The sequence below is a fragment of the Callorhinus ursinus genome, unplaced genomic scaffold, assembly GCF_003265705.2.
Source record: "Callorhinus ursinus isolate GAN/ISIS: 27379988/994484 unplaced genomic scaffold, GSC_fseal_2.0 scaffold99, whole genome shotgun sequence".
NCBI classification, from domain to species: Eukaryota; Metazoa; Chordata; class Mammalia; order Carnivora; family Otariidae; genus Callorhinus; species Callorhinus ursinus.
In genome coordinates this window covers 899,370-916,680 of record NW_027397161.1, presented here as the reverse complement: position 1 = coordinate 916,680, position 17,311 = coordinate 899,370, and the positions used below count along the sequence as shown (strand labels likewise).

Sequence of the window (17,311 nt, the reverse complement as noted above, 5' to 3'; positions counted from 1 at the left end):
GTTGTGCTGTCATTTGATGTTCTTGCAGGGTTTTTATGGTTGGTCTGTCCCATATGTTAAGTTTGCTTAATACTATGCAGTAGTCAAGTCTCTCTGGCTTCCAAAACATTTTGATATGTATGTGTGAATCCTACTGTAGCTCTGCAGCAAATCATGCCTTTAATTCTCTATCCTTTCTAATAGTGATTCCTACTCCTAGGTTCTGAACACAATGAGTACCCAGTACCAGTTAATGAGGTGAATAGGTGAATGGATGGGTGAATGGGAGAGTGGATGGATGGGTGGGTGGATGGATGGATGGGTGGTTGGATGGATGGGTGGATGATGGATGAGTGGGTGGTTGGATGGATAATGGATGGGTGGATGAGTGGATGGATGGGTGGACGGCGCAGGTGGATGGATAGGTGGGTGGATGTGTGGGTGGGTGGGTGGATGGATGGATGGATGGATGGATGGATGGATGGATGGATGGGTGGGTGGGTGGATGGATGGATGGATGGATGGATGGATGGGTAGATGGGTGGGTGGATGGGTGGGTGGGTGGATGGATGGATGGATGGATGGTTGGATTATGGATGGGTGGGTGGATGGATGGATGGATGGGTGGGTGGATGGATGGGTGGGTGGGTGGGTGGATGGATGGATGGATGGGTAGATGGGTGGGTGGATGGAGCCTGAGGCCTGACTTTAATAACTGAGGTTAACATTTCTTTAAAATGAGGCTTAATACTTTGGCAAAGAACCATCTCAGAAAGTATAATCTTAAATTGAATGTTGAACAAACTGGGAGGCAGTAGTCAACTGGCACAACTAAGCATCCTGATGGACAGGTGGCATGTTCTCTGCTCTTTGCTTACGGATTATGCTGAACTATAGCCAGAACTCACCATGGAAATCCGAGCCTGTGTATTTATGGTAGACTGTAAGGGATGAAAAATGATGGAGGGTAAATGATTCCTGACCATCACCTCATCATCATGATAGTAGTTACAGTCGTTGAGCACTTACGGTATGCCTGCCACTGAATAAGTGATTCACATGCTTGTCTCACTTGTTCATGGCTGATGCCAGGCAGTGCCTCTGCTAACGGGTCCACACAGAGAGCAGACATGGCCTGGCACCGTCCTCCTGTCTGCCTCAGTGGGTGAGGTCTCTGCTCACCATTTCCTCCCTTTTGGACCAGTCGCTGTGCCCCTGGTCCCACAACACCATGTTCCCTGTGTCCCTCTGTTCTTGTGTCGCACGGATGGTCAGGTCTGCATGTGGTGAGTGGGTGGGGTGTTTTGTGACACGATTTCTGTTGGGATTGTTTCTCTTTGTCACTGTGATGAAAGAGAAGGCTTGCTGGAGTGGACTTGGCAAGCACGGGTCACTGTGGACTTTCTTCTTTCTGAAAGGGACTTTTCAGAGCAGATGCTCTGCATCGGTATTGGTGTGAGGGCAGGGGGGCCCTGCCCTGTCAAGAGGAGGAAGGCTTGGCGTGCCTCTGGGGGGTTTCCTGCACATCTTCTTTCCCAGGGTGCAGCGGGCACTCCAAACCGGAAGTCCCCAGTGCCGTCTGTTTCCTGAGAGGAAGGAGAGCTTTGTGGTCAATGTGGGGTCCATGGGAGTGGCTGGTGACACAAGACCTTGCTGAGATAAGCATCAGAAGAGAAAGGTGTTTGGTGGGAATCAAAAACGAAAAGTTGTACTCAGCTTGCTGCTCACTGACTCAGTTACGGTTCTGGGACAGTTCCTTCTGACTCTGAAAGCTGCAGTGAACAGTACATTTCTTCAAAACAGCCCAATGGCTGTGACAGGTATGCACCTGCAATCCCGGAGTGCATCTTTATCTTTCCCGTGAAACAGCCTGTACCTTCTGTCATCCCAGCATCAGCTGCTGTTTGTGTGGGATTGCTCAAGTCTTCAGCCTCCTGTCACTTCTGCATCGGGCAAGCTTTTCTGTATTTTTAGGTATGTTTTGTTTATAAGGAAGTGAAATTAGTGCTGGAAGTTGTTCTTGAAGTTAAGCGTTCCGTCGCTGAACATTTGGGACTGTGAGAGGCTCTGGGGATGGAGGGGAGACAGCCACAGAACAGGCTTCGGTCTGCATTCCCTTTGGCAGCAAGTGGTTTCAGATGCGGGCTTTGTTATTAGTCAGGTTTGGCCAGACTGCTGAAGACAGTTCCCAAGAGGAGACCACGCTCAGGGCCCCCCCAGGGAAGCACCAGGTTGGTGGTGAGGCGGACGGAGGGGACCGTTCAGGAAGAAGCAGGTGAGGTGGGCCCAGCGGGCGAGGGGCTAGTGAGCAGACATAATTTCAGCGGCTCTGGGGCAAGGCCCTGGGACGATTAGGGCTGGTGGTTGGTGGCCTGCTGGGTGGGGGCCCGGTAGAAGCCGTGACAAGCGGTGGGCTCTGGATTGGTTGGCTGGCACGTGAAAGGCAGTGTTTGCTGTGTCTAGGATGTGGGTACTCCTGGGAAGCTCAGTGTCCCCAGGGTCAGTGAGACCACGCGTCGGAGCATGAGGAACAGGTGGTTGATAGAGAAGCCAAGGCTGGGGTGGTGCAGGGACGTCACCGCCCTGTGTTGGTGCCGTAAGGCTTCCGTGTCGGCCTCACCGGGGCTTTGCCGCTGCTGAAGGAGCAGTTACGGTCCAGTCCTGACCACGAGGGTCGATGGCGTATGCCACACGCTCTGTGTCCCCCCCCACTTTCAAGGACCCCATCTGACGATCGTGCCAAGTGCACCTCCAGCTGTGTTTCCAGAACAAGTACCATGGAGACTCCAAGCGTTGTCGATCCAGAAGGGACCTCAGTCGTCAACAGGAAGTCTTGAGTAAAGATTGACAGAAAGTGTCTTCACGTAGCAAAATCAGAATTATGGCAGCGACTCTTCCCTGGCAAGGAAGAGACTGTGGGAGAACATGGGGCGTGGCACGCAATGTTCAGAAATGAAAGTTTCCTTAGGACAGTGGAGCAAGACTCCCCTGAAAGAGCGAGCTTCGGTGGACAGGTGAGCGTGACTGCGTTTTCTTCCACTCGAGGAATTCACAGTAGGCTTGACCTGCTTCTTTGAAAAGTCAGTAAGTCTGGATAGCTCCAAACTCTCCTGTCAGGCTTTTATTATGAACAAACCTCACTTTGACCAGGTGAGGCCATCCTGCTCTGTCAGCAAGACTCAGAGGTGGAGCCCGGTGGTGGGGGGTGGGGTGCTGTGCACAGTGTTCCGGGGGCTTCTGCACGTAGCTTTCCAGCCACGGCCATGTGGTACAGATGTTATTACCTCAGACAAGTGTTGAGTTTGGTGAAGCTGTTTCGGAGAGTCTGGGCCTTCCCCTGCTGGATCCTGGCTGACAGCAGGAGCGGCTTTGACCCACGCTTTCTGCATGTGCGTAGGGCAGGGCACCTGCCTGCCGGGCCTGCTGAATCCTGAGTGTTGAGAGCTTCTCATGCCTGTTGGTGAGCAAGAGCTCCAAAGATGGAAACATTAAAAAATCTGAAAAACCTAAATTTCTTAATTTGCAAGAAGCGGAAAATAATCCCCACCCCACTCAGTTCAGGGGCTTGCCTGAGCGAGGCTGTGGAGAGAGTGTGAACTCTCACTGGTCCAGGGTTCACAGGGGGCAGTCACGAGGGTACCCATCTTGCATAAACCTCCACTTAGGAACCAGACACGTCAGCCTTCGATACCCAAGATGAAGAAGTCGGGGCACCCTCCACATCAGAAACAAAACTCCATCAAACATTCCTGTTACTGAGAGATTTGTCATGAGATGCATGGACGCCGAGTGTACAAGTGAGTGTGGACGTGTGTGTACACGTAACTGACACGCCATTACACATCCCCATCACCCCAGGCAGGGTCCCAGCACTAAGTCTGCTTGGAGTGATCCGCACACACCTCACGTAAAATCCAGATAAACCTTACAGCAGCTTATGCCGGTGACCCTCCCGTGCCGTGTAGTTTACCTCGACATGCATTGAATGTGGTTACTTCTTCCCGTCGACCGGCCAGCTGCCCTTTAGCGGCACTAAGAGGAGAGAGACTTTTGTCCGGGTGCACCACATACTCACCCTCTGGGAGCTTTTCAGCACTTGCTACAGGCCCGTGTTTCCAGCTGGTGTCACCCTCCTGCTGTGTCTTGTTGTGCGGGTCCACTGGCCGCCGATCAGCTTGGCCCCTCTTATAATAGGATGTCTTTCCCTCACCTTCAGGCTTGAAGGATGTTTTCACTGGACGTAGACTTAAATGTTTTTTCTTTTAACACTTCACATATGTCGTTCATATGTGTGTTATCAAATCGATGATTACAAATCCTGTCAAACACCTCACTCTCAGAAGACGCGCGGTGAGTCCCGTCCCCTCTTCTGCTTGAGGTCAGCCCACTGCCTGTGTCCCGTCACGCCCCATGCATGTCTCAGCCTCTGGCTGTGGTTAGGGTCTGCTTTACCTTCACCTTCCTAAGAGATGCCACTGCGTGGTTCTCTTTGTGCTCATTCTTCTGGGGGTTTGGTGCCTTGACTTTTCAAAGCAAATGCAATTTTGGGGAATTGCGGGAGATTTTTTTTTTCCCTTTAGCTTTTGGTCCCATTCTCTCTTCCTTTTCCTTCTTGCTCTCCGCTTGGAGTCTGTTGTGCCTGGGGTGGTTCTGCAGGTTACCAAGTTTCCGCTCAGTGTTTCTCAAATCTTTTTTAAATTTTTTAATAAAGATTTCATTTATTTATTTGAGAGAGAGAGAGAGAAAGCGAAAGTGGGGGTAGGAGCAGAGGGAGAAGCAGACTCCCCGCGGAGCAGAGAGACCGACGCGGGGCTCGATGCCAGGACCCTGAGATCATGCCTGAGCCGAAGGCAGACGCTTCACCAACTGAGCCTCCCAGGGGAGGCTTACCTGCTCTTAAGATAATAATAGTTTCTGTTATCTATCTTGAAATTCACTAACCCATTGCTCTCCATTGCCCAGTCTGCTGCCAGGCCCATTCAGTGAGTTTTTAAATTACAAATGTTGTGCTCTTCATTTACCGAACTTCTGCTGCTCCTCGTTAAATCCCATTTCTCTCTGAGCTTCTGGGTGCCCACGGTGCCCCTGTTTGGGATCACTCGTTTACCTCCTCGTTCCAGGGCTGACTGCTCCTCCTTGGTGTCCTCTGTGCTTGCCTTTGTGTGTGCCCCCCAGAAGCACTTATCCGGAGTCTCCTGAAGGACCTGGGAAAGCAGCCTGTGGAGGGTCTGAGCCCCCTGGGCCTCGGCGAGATGGCCCACGTGATTGCTACCGCCGTGCAGGGTGTGGGTGCAGAAGGGGAGCTTCAAGGAGCCGCAGGAAAGCCCAGAGAGGCCAACGCTGGCAAGCAGGGCGGAGACGGCATGGCAGGTGAGCCTCCCAGCCCCGGGGTCACGTACATGTGTGGGGCTCGTGGGGCGCGCTGAGGCTGCAGCTGTGCAGAGGCCTGGCTCAGCAGGCTGTTAAACATTCCTTCTGCTGAGGAGACGCGGATTTGTAGGAACAGTTTTTGTCTGTTTGAACTTTTGCCTCTAAAAGGCTTTCTTCACAGGCTAAGCCTACCAGAGCAATTATGTTGAAAGGCAAATTGCTCTTTGTGCTGAGGTTCGGAGTTAGAAAAAAACAGGCATGATAGAAAGTGTTTTTGTTTGGATTGTGCTAGTGAAGAGAGTCAAATATTTGAATAATACCGTGAAAAGGCTTCATTCGAATATCTGCTCGAGGCTCACATGCACCCTCTGAGGCGCTCCAAGGAGAGAGCAGAGATTCCCCCCTACCGCCCCAGTGTGTGTGTGTGTGTGTGTGTGTGTGCACGCATGTGCACACATGTTGTGCACACAAACACACACACACAGCAGCTTCCCTGATGAATGGCCTTATCTGTGCCTGATTGCTTCTCAGAGTCGCTGCAACTGCATGAAAGCATCTAATTCAGTGCCTTGCACACAGTAGGCACACAAAAATTATGTGCCCAAAACACAAGTGAGAAGATGCATGGGCTGGGAACCGAGGCTTGCTTGGAAGCCGGAAGCAGGGCGGGATGTAGAAGAGGGTACCAGAGCCCAGCAGGACAAGGTTTTGTGTTGGGCCATCAGTGAATGAAAAGATGGGTGCCTCCCTGAGGGTGAGGGGGGGTCTAGAAGGTGCCTGGGCATTTGGGCTTCATGAGTACAGGAGTTCTGCACTGTTGGGCGCTGCCACTAGGATAATTAGAAAGGTAGTGAACTCTGAGGACATCTGACCTTGAGGTGGTTTGGTGGAGACGCCTGCCTTTGTTTTTCTGTCGCTAGTAACTGCTGTCGGCACCGTGGGTTTATCTTGCTGTGAGCTATAACTCTAAGCACAGCACACGGATCCCTGGGGCTGGTGATGCCGTTCATGACTGAACTCACATTTGTCTTTAGTGGGGACACCCTTCCTCTTCCATGACATTTACAGAACACTAATAATGTACTATAAACAAAAAGGTTTACTTTTTAGAAGAAACTAGGCGGACATCATCCTGACTGTCTGACCTTCCGTCAAGGACTCTCTGGTGTTTTGGGTACTGCAGCACCTATGATGAGGGTCTCAACAAGGGTTCTGATAATGCTTGTGTCTTTCACAGATGACCGAGGGCCAGACGGTGAAGGTGGCGTTTACAAGGAGGTACGGAGAGGCGTCTCTGCAGGTTTGGTTCCCCTTAGATCTAGAGCTGTACCGGTCAATTTTCTGTTCATGGTTTGGGAACAGACAAAATACAAAGGTTTGTTGGCTTGTTTTTTCAGAAAAGTTTGGAAAAACTCTAATAATCCCCAAATTGGGAAAAAGTATAAAGAGAGCATAAAAAATGGTGTATATTTAGATATATACTAATGTCTACTTTCAGATTATATAGTAATATTTACCCATTGTAGAAATATGGAAAATGTGGTTAATGCAAATTAAAAAATTAATATTCCTTAGAATTTTCCTACCTGGGGATATGGACTGGTGTATGTCCTTGAGATCATCCTGTGTGTGATTCCCGAGTTTCATTTAGCACGGACCTTCACAGGCCCTGGGTCATTTAGACCTGTACTGTCTGATGTAGCCACTAGCCACATGTGGCTATTTAAATTTATATTCATTAAAATTAAGTAGATAAAAATTCAGTTCCTCAGTTGCACTAGCCACATTTCAAGTGTTCCTTTGTAATACGTGGGTTGGGTGGTACATTGGAGAACATCTCCATCATTGCTGGAGGGTCTGTTGGACAGCGCTGGACGGGAAGGCAGTGTGAAAAAGGGCTCGGTCACAGGTAACACCCCTCACGGACTGGTTTGTTGGCTTTTCCTGTTTAAGAACCTTTGCTCATTAGTATAGGTCTTAAGGATGCAGAAAATCAGTGCGTAAGCAATGACAGTGGCATTATGTGGTTCTACAAAACCCTGTTTTTGTGGAGTGGAAAAAAGTTTTTTTGGTTAGTACTTCTCTTTCCAGATTATCTTAGTGGTTTTTGGTTCAATGGCTATTAGCAAGTAGCAAAAGAAAACATCAACAATTCTCTTAATTGTCCATCAGAAATTGGGGGGTACTCTGTCTCAGCTGAGGAGGGAGACGTGGCCCTAAGAACACGTCTTGGAAAGTGGAGGGACGCCAACAGCCAGAGCCAGGGCTGTGGGGCCTCCAGGGGGCACACACTCCAACCCACGTGGGTTCGCTGAAGACCCGCAGGGCTCCCATACTCCCACCTTTCCATCCTAAACAAGTTGAATTTTGATTCATTTCTCTGTTACTTGGGGTACATTTTCAAACAATTTTTTCTTTTTTTTTTTTTAAGATCTTATTTATTTATTTGAGAGAGAGACAGAGAGCACAGAGGGAGTGGGAGAGGGAGAAGCAGGCCTCCCCCTGAGCGGGGAGCCCAACACGGGGCTCGGTCCCAGGACCCTGGGATCATGACCTGAGCCGAAGGCAGACGCTTCACGACTGAGCCACCCAGGCGCCCCTCAAGCAATTATTTCCAAAAGGCATCTGAGTGTTGTATTTTCTGAGCTCTTAATTGTTAACATCTTTTGTTTCCTCCTCTCATGGAGCACAATTCAAGTGAAAACACCATTCTCTTTCTTTTAAAAGCCTGAGGACAGGGCTCCATCTGTACGTGGTAACTGAAATGCTATGTACTGTCACCATTCGGAATCCAAATTTGAGCACATGTTTTTATCAAAATACCATTTTCTTTAAATATTTCAAAACACACAAGGAAAAATTATGTACAATTTCTAGTCAACAAGGGAATAATTACTTTCCTTTACAGTCCTTCCTTAGTTTCCTATAAATCTTGTGTTTGATACACGTGAAGTAAATCCACTTTTTGTCTTGCCATCTAGTCTAATATTGGAGATGTAATTTCATGGTGAAACGGGAAATCCCTTGCTCTTGCGCGTCAGGAGGTGCCCCCCCCCCCTTCTTGGGCACCAGCAGCAAGCAGGGGGAGGGACCAGCGGCTTCCCTTGGAGGCAATGCTGGGGTCCCCAGAGGCGGTGTGGCAGCCTCTCTGGCATCAGCGGGAACAGCACTCGAATTCTGGATCTGCCATCAGTGATCTCAGGCACGTTATTAACCTCTGTAAGCCCCAGAGCCTACAGACTAGAGATAAAACTGGGACTGCACTCCCGGGTTGAGGTGGCAATTAAGTGAGAGCGCGCGCAGAGCACTGAGCACAGTGCCTGGCAGATAATCAGTGCTGAGTGTGTAAGATAATGTTCATCTGTCGAGATGTCAATTAAGTAGCTCTGAGGGCCCTCTTGTCCAGGAAACGGGGTCAGGATGGGCAAGCCTTGGCTATGAAGACCCCAGATCCCCTAGGTGCTGTGGGGCTGCAGGTGCATGTCCCCGTGACTGCTCACTCCCGGCCTCTCCACGTCCCTGAGGGACTGGGGGCAGGGTGAGAGCTCCTGACTCACAGGGCGCCGTGAGGACACCGAGAGTCCGTGCAGCTCGGGCGTCTGCTACAGAGTGCCCTCAGGCCCTGTCAGAGCTGAGTAAATGCAAGTGGGACGGTTATCGTCAGGCACTCGTTGTTTCTGGAGGGGTCTTAGAATCCACATAGGCGGTTTTTGCTTTTGTTTTTGTTTTGTTTGTTTGTTTTTAAAGATTTTATTTATTTGAAAGAGAGTGCACGTGCAAGGAGGGGGGCGGGGTAGAGGAGGAGGGAGAGACTCTGAAGCGGACTCCCCACTGAGGGCAGAGCCCGCCGCAGGGCTCCATCTCACGACCCTGAGATCATGGCCTGAGCCAGAATCAACAGTCGGGCGCTCAACCGACTGAGCCCCCCAGGCACCCCCCACATGGGCTCTTTTTAAAAATATAGATGGGAAACACCTACCCTGAGTTTATAAAATCAGATTCTTCAGGAAGTTGTGTGTGTATGAGACAGAGACAGAGACGTGCTTGGCTGAGTGATGCTGATGTGTGAGGCCCTCGTCCTCGGATGGACATGTCCCATCCAGATGGGATTCTGAATGTGGCCATGAGAGCACCAGCCCACCCCCGCCGGGGGCTGCCCACCGACTGCTCCCGAACGTCACCTCACTGAGCCTCTTTTCTGCCAGGTCAGTCGTTTGAGCCTCCAACTTGGGGACCACCTGCAGGATCCTGGGTCCCGACTCTTTCCTGCCACCCCCCTTCTTATGGAGCCCTTCAAAACGGAGATGAAGAAATCAGAGACGCCCAGGCTGCCCCCGGCTTGGGAGGAGGAGAGCGCTGGGGTGGAGGACGTGAGGAGTCAGACCTACTCCAAGGAGCGCCTGCAGAGGCTACCTCCCACAGAGCCCAGGGCGGGCGGCTTTGGCAAGCTCCAGACCTGGGTTCCGGGCCCCTCGCAGGAAGATGCCCGCCTTGGAGCCGGAGCCCAGGGGCGCCCTGCTGAAGGCCTGCGGCTGGAGGTCAGGCCTTCCGAGGAGGAGCAAGGCTACATTGTGACTGGAGATGAGTAAGTAGAGCCTCTGGTTTTTCTCTGCTGGTGCCTGTTGGGTGGGTGGAGGGGGGCCACTTTCATTCTTGCCTGTCTTACCCCGGAGACACAGGAGGAGGTGTTCCTGGCGTTGTGGGGGCAGGAGGGCAGCTGGGAGCCAGCCCATCTGTCACCAGTGCTGTGACCTAGGAGCCCGAGCTCCAGGGGGATTCTCCACAGAACAAACGCCTCCTGGCTCTTGGTCCCAGCCTTGCACCTCCGGCCCAGACCGCGGAGTGCGTGGACGCAGAGGCCCCCGGGGCGCGGGAGACTGGGCTCTGCGTCTGTGCTGCCTCCCTGCCTCCTGGGGCTCCAGCGGTTTTGTCTGCCTCACAGCAAAGCAGTCCAGGTATCGGGACTGAGTCCTCCTTCAGAGGGGAGACGTGCGCATGGTAACAGGATGCTCCTTCTTCTCTTCTCTCTCATCTGCATGTATCTCGAGGGGCCTCATTCCCACAGTGTGTACCCAGCAAGGGACACGTGGTCAGCCCCATTTTCAGGTCATCACCCTAATGACTCTGGCTTTTGACACCACGCTCTGTAAAAATGTCACGGTTTCCTCAAGGAATGGAACAGTGTTTCAAAGGGGAAAGCGTATATGGCTGTGCACATGCGTGTGCATGTGTGTGTGTGTGTGTGTGTGTGTGTGGGCAGATGTGTGCAGACATGCCTGTGTAGGCTTCTGCCGTTGCATTATAGTGTTCATTGTCCAGGCAGTTCTTCATCAGTGGCTTGGAAGTTGCCCACGTTCCAGGGATGGCGTGCGGGGTGGGAAAGGCCGCTCCATTCCTCGTGCTGCGTCCGCACGCCGTCTTTCTGCGCTCGCGCCTCCCGCAGATTCACTCCCTCGGCATGGGGTGTCGTCGTTACGTGGCAGATAGCATCAGGCACAGCTATATAGCACCACGATGGGGTGGAAAATATTTAATTGTGAGCTCAGACCGCTATCAAAGCCGGCTTTAGATGTAAGACTGTTGAGCTGTCGATGGTGTTTTTAGAGAAGTCCTCAGCAGCTGACACTTCAAGCCCACACCAAAATACTGACTCCATTTTCTCAAGTACTTTTTATTGAGACGTGTCCTCCCATTTCTGACCTCTTTGCCTGGATGGTGAGCTCCATGTATTCATGTCTGTTGTCAGGCTCCTTTTCTTAGAACGGGAACTCCCAGTGGGTGTGTGTCTTTAGAATCGCGCCTTACAGGGAAGCACGAATGGTACTTGAACAGTACGCCCTGCTGAGGGCTCAGCTCACACCTTTGAAGCAAAGGCAAGACACCTCCTCAGTTCCCTTGTGGAGCAAACCGTTCTGACAACCGTTCCTTATTCTCAATTGTCCAAAGCCCTTTTGTGGATTTTTCCCTCCCTTGGGAAACATTGCTGTGTTGTGTGTGCATGTGTGTTTATGTCTCTGTGTGTGGTGTGTATGTGTTGTGTGCGTGTGTGTTGTCTATTCATCCGTGTGTATCTGTGTTGTGTGTGTATGCTGTCTGTATTCATCTGTGTATCTGTGTGCGTGTGCGCGCGTGTGTTGTCTGTATTCATCTGTGTGTTGTGCATGTGTGCACGTGTGTGCGGTGTCTATATTCATCTGTGTGTTGTGTGTGTGTACACGTGTGTGTTGTCTGTATTCATCTGTGTTGTGCACGTGTGCACGTGTGTGTTGTCTGTATTCATCTGTGTGTTGCGTGCGTGTGCCCCTAGTGTGTTGTCTGTATTCATCTGGCGTGTTGTGTGCATGCGTGCGGTGTCTGTATTCATCTGTGTATCTGTGTGTGTGTGCGCGTGTGTGTTGTCTGTATTCATCTGTGTTGTGAGCATGTGCACGTGTGTGCTGTCTGTATTCATCTGTGTGTTTTGCGCGTGTGTGCGGTGTCTGTATTCATCTGTGTGTTGTGCGCGTGTGTGCGGTGTCTGTATTCATCTGTGTGTTGTGCACGTGTGCACGTGTGTGCGGTGTCTGTATTCATCTGTGTGTTGTGTGCATGTGTGCAGTGTCTGTATTCATCTATGTATCTGTGTGCGTGTGCACGTGTGTGCAGTGTCTGTATTCATCTGTGTGCATCTGTGTTGTGTGTGTGTGCGGGATGGACCCTCCAAGAATGGCTCAAGGTCAGGATGGCTGTCCCTTTCCTCCAAGAGTGATTTTAGAGGTGTTTTGAGTTCAGAAGAGCTAGCATACGGAAGGTGAATTTGCAGCCAAGGGAGACGTTTGTCTCAGCAAAGGAGAACCTGCGTTGTACGTCTGATCGAGAAACGCGTAAGAGCACGTGGCTCTCCGGGTGTGCCTCTCTTCTAGACACCCTCGTGTTTGGGGTGTAGTCCTGTGGAAGGACATCTGAGTGACCAGACTGGCTTTGGAGAGGCGGGCTCCTGTGGAGGCTGAGCTCTGGGCAGGAGACAGTGACGCCACTGTCCTCACGGGCCGCAGGCAGCTTGTGCGTGGATCATCGAGAGCCCCGCCGTCCTGCACGGAAGCCTGCTGCTCTGGCAAAGCTTCAGTCCCCATTTGCTCTTCAGCCTGGAGGGGTGAGGATGGGCCGCGGGGCCGGCTGTCGGGGGCGGGGGGCTGCTGGGAAGAGCGGTTGATTCACGGAGAGCAGCCCTGGGGCAGAGCAGGTCCGTCATTCTAGATGACGTCAGCCGGGAGCCATGAACAGAGAGCCATGGAGTAACGGAACATGAGTGGAGGGAGAAGGTTACAGGGCTGGAGCAGGGAGACCTGGGGCCAGGGTGGTGGAGGAAAGTGCCGGAAGGGTAGCGGGCCTCTGACGCCCGTCAGTGTTCTGAAACGGACAGGTTGGTCCTAAGTTTTCTCCAGTGTTTTCTTCCATAAAACTCTTGCCTGGGACACGCCCACCAGCAATGTCACAGACGATTTTCTACTGACTGACATGTCTGCTGCGTCATGGGCAGCTCGGTGTGGCTGCCACTCCCAGCGGCTCGGCCCTGATGGGGACTCAGCCTGATGCCTGTTAAGGAGACGCCACCGAGACGGCAGACATGTTCTACCATCTGTTCACCGGCGAGCCGGAAGGGTCTTGGGAATCCAGGTCTGGAAGAAGGTTCAGCGGTCAGTCCTCTGAGTGTGTGCCAGCTCCCAGAGGTTCGGGCATGAGCCAGAGGAGGCCTCGTGCGTGGGCAGACGACCTGCTCCCCTTCCTGTCAGACACGTCTTTCTAAATCATTTCTCTAAATTGAGAATCAGGTTCCTTTTAGAGCTGTCCCAGGAGGAGATTGCTTTTCCCATCACAGACTTGAAGATGTGAAAACCCATGTGCTCAGGGGGGACATGCTGTCCCCCCTGAGGTCAGTGTGGTGGGAGGGGAAGGGTCATAGCTGAGCCCCGGGGGGCAGAGTCCAGTCGTCCTCCCCCCGCCTGTGCAGAGACCCCTGGCTGCCCGCGGAGCCCCTCAGAGCTGCACCAGGGCCATGGGGCCCGTGGTGGTTGCAGGGAAGGCAGACGAGGACGTGGGGAGCGGGGTGGACCAGCGCCATGGCCTGTTTTCCCTTCTTTGGTAGAGAAAAGAAATCTTCACGGACTTGTGGACAGATTCTGTAGTTGTAGTGTCTGCAGGTTTGGTTTATTCTGTTCTACTCTCAGACCACGTCTCAGATGATATGTTCGAACTTTTTGTTCAGAAAGTACAGCTTCTAGGGGTCTTTCCTGAACGTGACAAGTTCACTGTTGTGTCTCCACTCATCTCCTTCATTTGTGTCAAGAGACCATGTGCAGGGTGATGGATTCATTGTCATCTGAGATTTTAGGTATGGGGGCGTATAGCCAATGAGTAAAAATAGTCACATTGGCTCGTATGCTCAACAGCAAGAAGAACAACCACACATTTCCAAATCTAAAATCCTTGACTGCAGAGTTGGTAGTTGTGGGGGATGTCTGTGACAAGAATGGTGAGCAGTGGTCTCTGAGCCCCGGGTTGCGGCCCAGCGCTGGCCTGTCCGTAGGCACCCCTGCCTGGGGCATCAGCACGTACCTACTGGGCCCCTGCAATGTGGGGGCCAGCAGAGGTCCCCAAAGAAGGAAGGGGATTCAAAACAAGCCCAGTGCGGTTCTCCCTTACGGAGTCAGACACTCTCAGTTTGACTTACGGGCTGTTCTGGAGTTCAGATGAGGAGAGCATAAAAAGCTTCACGGTGAGACTTTATCCAGAGAATGCAAACAGCTTTAGCTGAGTGGGCCCCCAAGCCCGTGAGTTAAAGAATCTCAGAACCTGTACCAAAACTTGAGCTAGGCTTTCCTATAAACTTCTCACCCTGACCCCCGCTCATTGCCGCCTCCTGTCAGCCACAGAATCCCATCTGCCAAACTCAGCCCCTCCTGGCCGTCTGCCCTCCCTCTCTCCTCCCCTCTGCCTGGCACTTCCTGGAGCCAGCACCCTTCCCCGTCCACCGGCCACAGCAGCTATCTGAGGCCGCTCCATTCTCCCAGAACCTTCCCAGCTTTCTCGTCCTTGAGGATGCTGCCCTTCCCGTGCTCCGGGGAGTACCTCCATGCCGCCCCTCCTCGTGGGCGTGGGAAAGAAGCCTGAAGCTCTGCATGGTGGCGCAGTCAGCACCTCCCGGCGCCATGCCTCCTCCTCCAGGGCTCATGCCTGGGGCGGCACCGGCACCAGCACCCTTCCCCGCCTCCTCCCAAACGGTGAGGATCTCCCGACCTGGCCACTCCTCACCCCCGTGCCCCCCCTGCTCTTGGCGGTCGGCTGCTCTCGCGCTGGTAGCTGCAGGGACCTCTTTCTTATTGCTGGTCCTGCATCCCCCGCCTTTCCCCAGTCTGTCACGCACGTTGACCCCCAGCAGGATCCTCCATCACCTAAACCTGACTGTGCCCCTCTTTCCTCTTCAGACTGCGGTGCTTCCACTGCCCTCGAGGTAGAGGCCCAAGCCCTGCGGGCTCTGCAGACTCATCCTGTCCCTGCTCCCGCACCACGGTGCTCTGCCACGCCCCCCGCCATCCTGCTCCGGGAATGTGCAGGGCTGTCACGGGGCCCTGGAAGTGTTCATCCCACTCTGAGTGCTACCCCCTGGCACGCACTGCTCCTGAGCTCCTCATCGTCCTGTCTTCGGGGAGCCCTCCTGACACCCCAGGCTGAGCCAGGGCCCCTCAAAAGCCCTGCCCCTTCTTCTGGAAGCCTTCCCTCTGGCCACCGGGAAGCCACTGAGGTTGCAGTGTCGCACACAGATGTCACACTCCTCGCAGGAGGGGCTGCTCTGGGTGTCCTGGCCCCTCCCAGTGCTGCCAGGTGATGTGGGGGAACTGGGAGCAAGGGAGGCAGGCTTCTGGAACCATCCCGACATCTGCCCATCAGCTAGTGGAAGAATCACCATGAAGCGGCTTTTGGTAAATTCTAGGAAAATGGATATAGTTGATGTGAAGGTTCTTCCCAAGGCAGTTTGAGGATCAGATTGTAACACAAGTCTGAAGTCACAGAATGGAGTTTTTAAAAGTACTGGCAACAAGGCTTTGGCTTCTAAGTAGAGGCTCTATTTAGAAACTCCTCCCAGCATCGGTGTTGGGGGCACCATCACCCCCAGACCTGCCCTGAAGGAAGCACTGGTACAAAGACCTCTGATAGTCACGATGCAGGTGCCCAGGCCCCTGTCCTGGCACCTGCCCACCATGTTCCCAAGGCCTTGGGCTCACAAGCCTGGCTTGTCCCCAAGCACCTCGTCCAACAGGCCTCCCTGGCTGTTCAGTTTCATATTTTTCATGAGGCAATGGATGGATTTGTGTCTCGCTCTTTCTAATGCAAGATCTTGAACATGCACAGAGATAATGGCCCAGGCCCAACCTTGCCCCATCCACAGCCCCATTTACACCCACCTCTCATGCTGCTTTCAAACAAACCCCACTTTCTTGGAAACATTTTATGAAATAGCTCTAAAATATAAGGATCTTTCTTTGTAACATACCATCAAGCCTTAGTAGCATCAGGTGTCGAGCCTGCGTTCAGCTCTGTTGTCACATCCACGTCAGAATTTTGTTCGTTGGATTTTGACTCAGGATCTAAGGTTCACCCCTTGCACTGGCTGTCTGGTCTTTGATGCCTCTGACTCTGTAGGCCCACTTTCATCTCCTTTGTTGAGGTTAGAGTGATGTGTTGGATTTTGATGTCTGTTATTGGCTGAATTCTAGAACTGGAAGAAATTTCAAACTTGTCTGACCTCTAACTATGGCGGTAGACAGCGTGAGAAAATACCATGAAAGTGCAAATATGGTGGGCGTTAGAGACACTTCCAGGGCATCTTTTACCAAATGGCTTCTGAGTTGGCTTGGCCATGTCTAGCCTGTTGGAAGACATTCAGAAGAGATGATGCCAGGCCAGGAAGGGGCTCTTTCATGGTCTCGGACTGTGGTGAGCCAGCCCCCTTTCTCACATCTGATGCTCTCTTTTTGTGGCAGAGTGTGAAATTGGTGGTGGTGGGGAACAGGGAGGAAAAGGAAATATTGGAACAGCCCAGCCCGGCCCACTCTGACCAAACCTGGAACTTGGACATTTAACACTCTGTCTGCTCCATGCTTGTCCTTAGAGTCTGACTCCTACAGGTTAGTTCTGCAGCTCAGCCTAGGTGCTTGAAACGCAAGAGGGTCTCAGAAGGTTCCGACGATGCTGGGACTCTGGGCCGCAGTGACATCTGATGGCAGCAAGGGGGTCACCATCAGTACCTGTCTACGTCTGTGTTTACACCCGCATCTCCGTATGTACACCTGCACCTACGCCACATCAACACCATCCACCCGTGTCTGTACCTGACTATATCTCCATCAGTGTCTGTGTGTCTACACCTACATTGATACATCCGCGTGTGCACCTGCATCGTCTACCCACACCTGTGCCCACCTGTGACCACCTCCATCAATATTTGTGTGTCTGTGTCTCTACCTGCATCTGTACCGCTGATCTGTATCAGTGTCTGTGTGCCGCATCCAAAAATGTACCTGGTCTCATCACGTGTATCTGTATCTGTACCACGTGCACTTGTGGCCCTCCGTGTCCACACCTGTATCTGCCCCTGATCTACACTCGCCTTCATGCCTGTATTGTCGGTTTCAGCTGCGCCCTCTCTGCCTCTGTGCCCGTGTGTTCACACGCCCGCCTTCTCTGGCAGTTACGTCCATGCATCTCTGTCATCGCGGTGGTACAGCCTGGTTTGGTATCGGACTTCTGTAATTGTTGGGGAAGCTTGGCTTTTGCTCTTCAGGAAGAAAGTCCATAGTAGAACTCTCCAGGGACCTTCAGAGCCTAAACATGGCAATTGATTTTTGAAAAGTGTCATCTGCTTTATAAGTTGACCTCCAATTAAACCTATCTGAGTTAAGCAGTTTAAATATCACTCCAAATG

General features: G+C 52.3%; 1 protein-coding gene across 5 annotated transcripts in view; it reads left to right on the top strand.

Moving 5' to 3' along the window:
* PTPRN2 (protein tyrosine phosphatase receptor type N2) overlaps positions 1-17,311 on the top strand; it is an 822,430-nt gene that overhangs the window by 354,082 nt on the left and 451,037 nt on the right. For all 5 annotated transcript variants that reach the window (XM_025859126.2, XM_073888925.1, XM_073888924.1 and 2 more), the window contains 3 exons: positions 5,155-5,349; positions 6,587-6,627; positions 9,555-9,934. In XM_025859126.2, the coding sequence (XP_025714911.2) occupies positions 5,155-5,349; positions 6,587-6,627; positions 9,555-9,934 (616 nt within the window). The remainder of the gene's footprint in view (positions 1-5,154; positions 5,350-6,586; positions 6,628-9,554; positions 9,935-17,311) is intronic.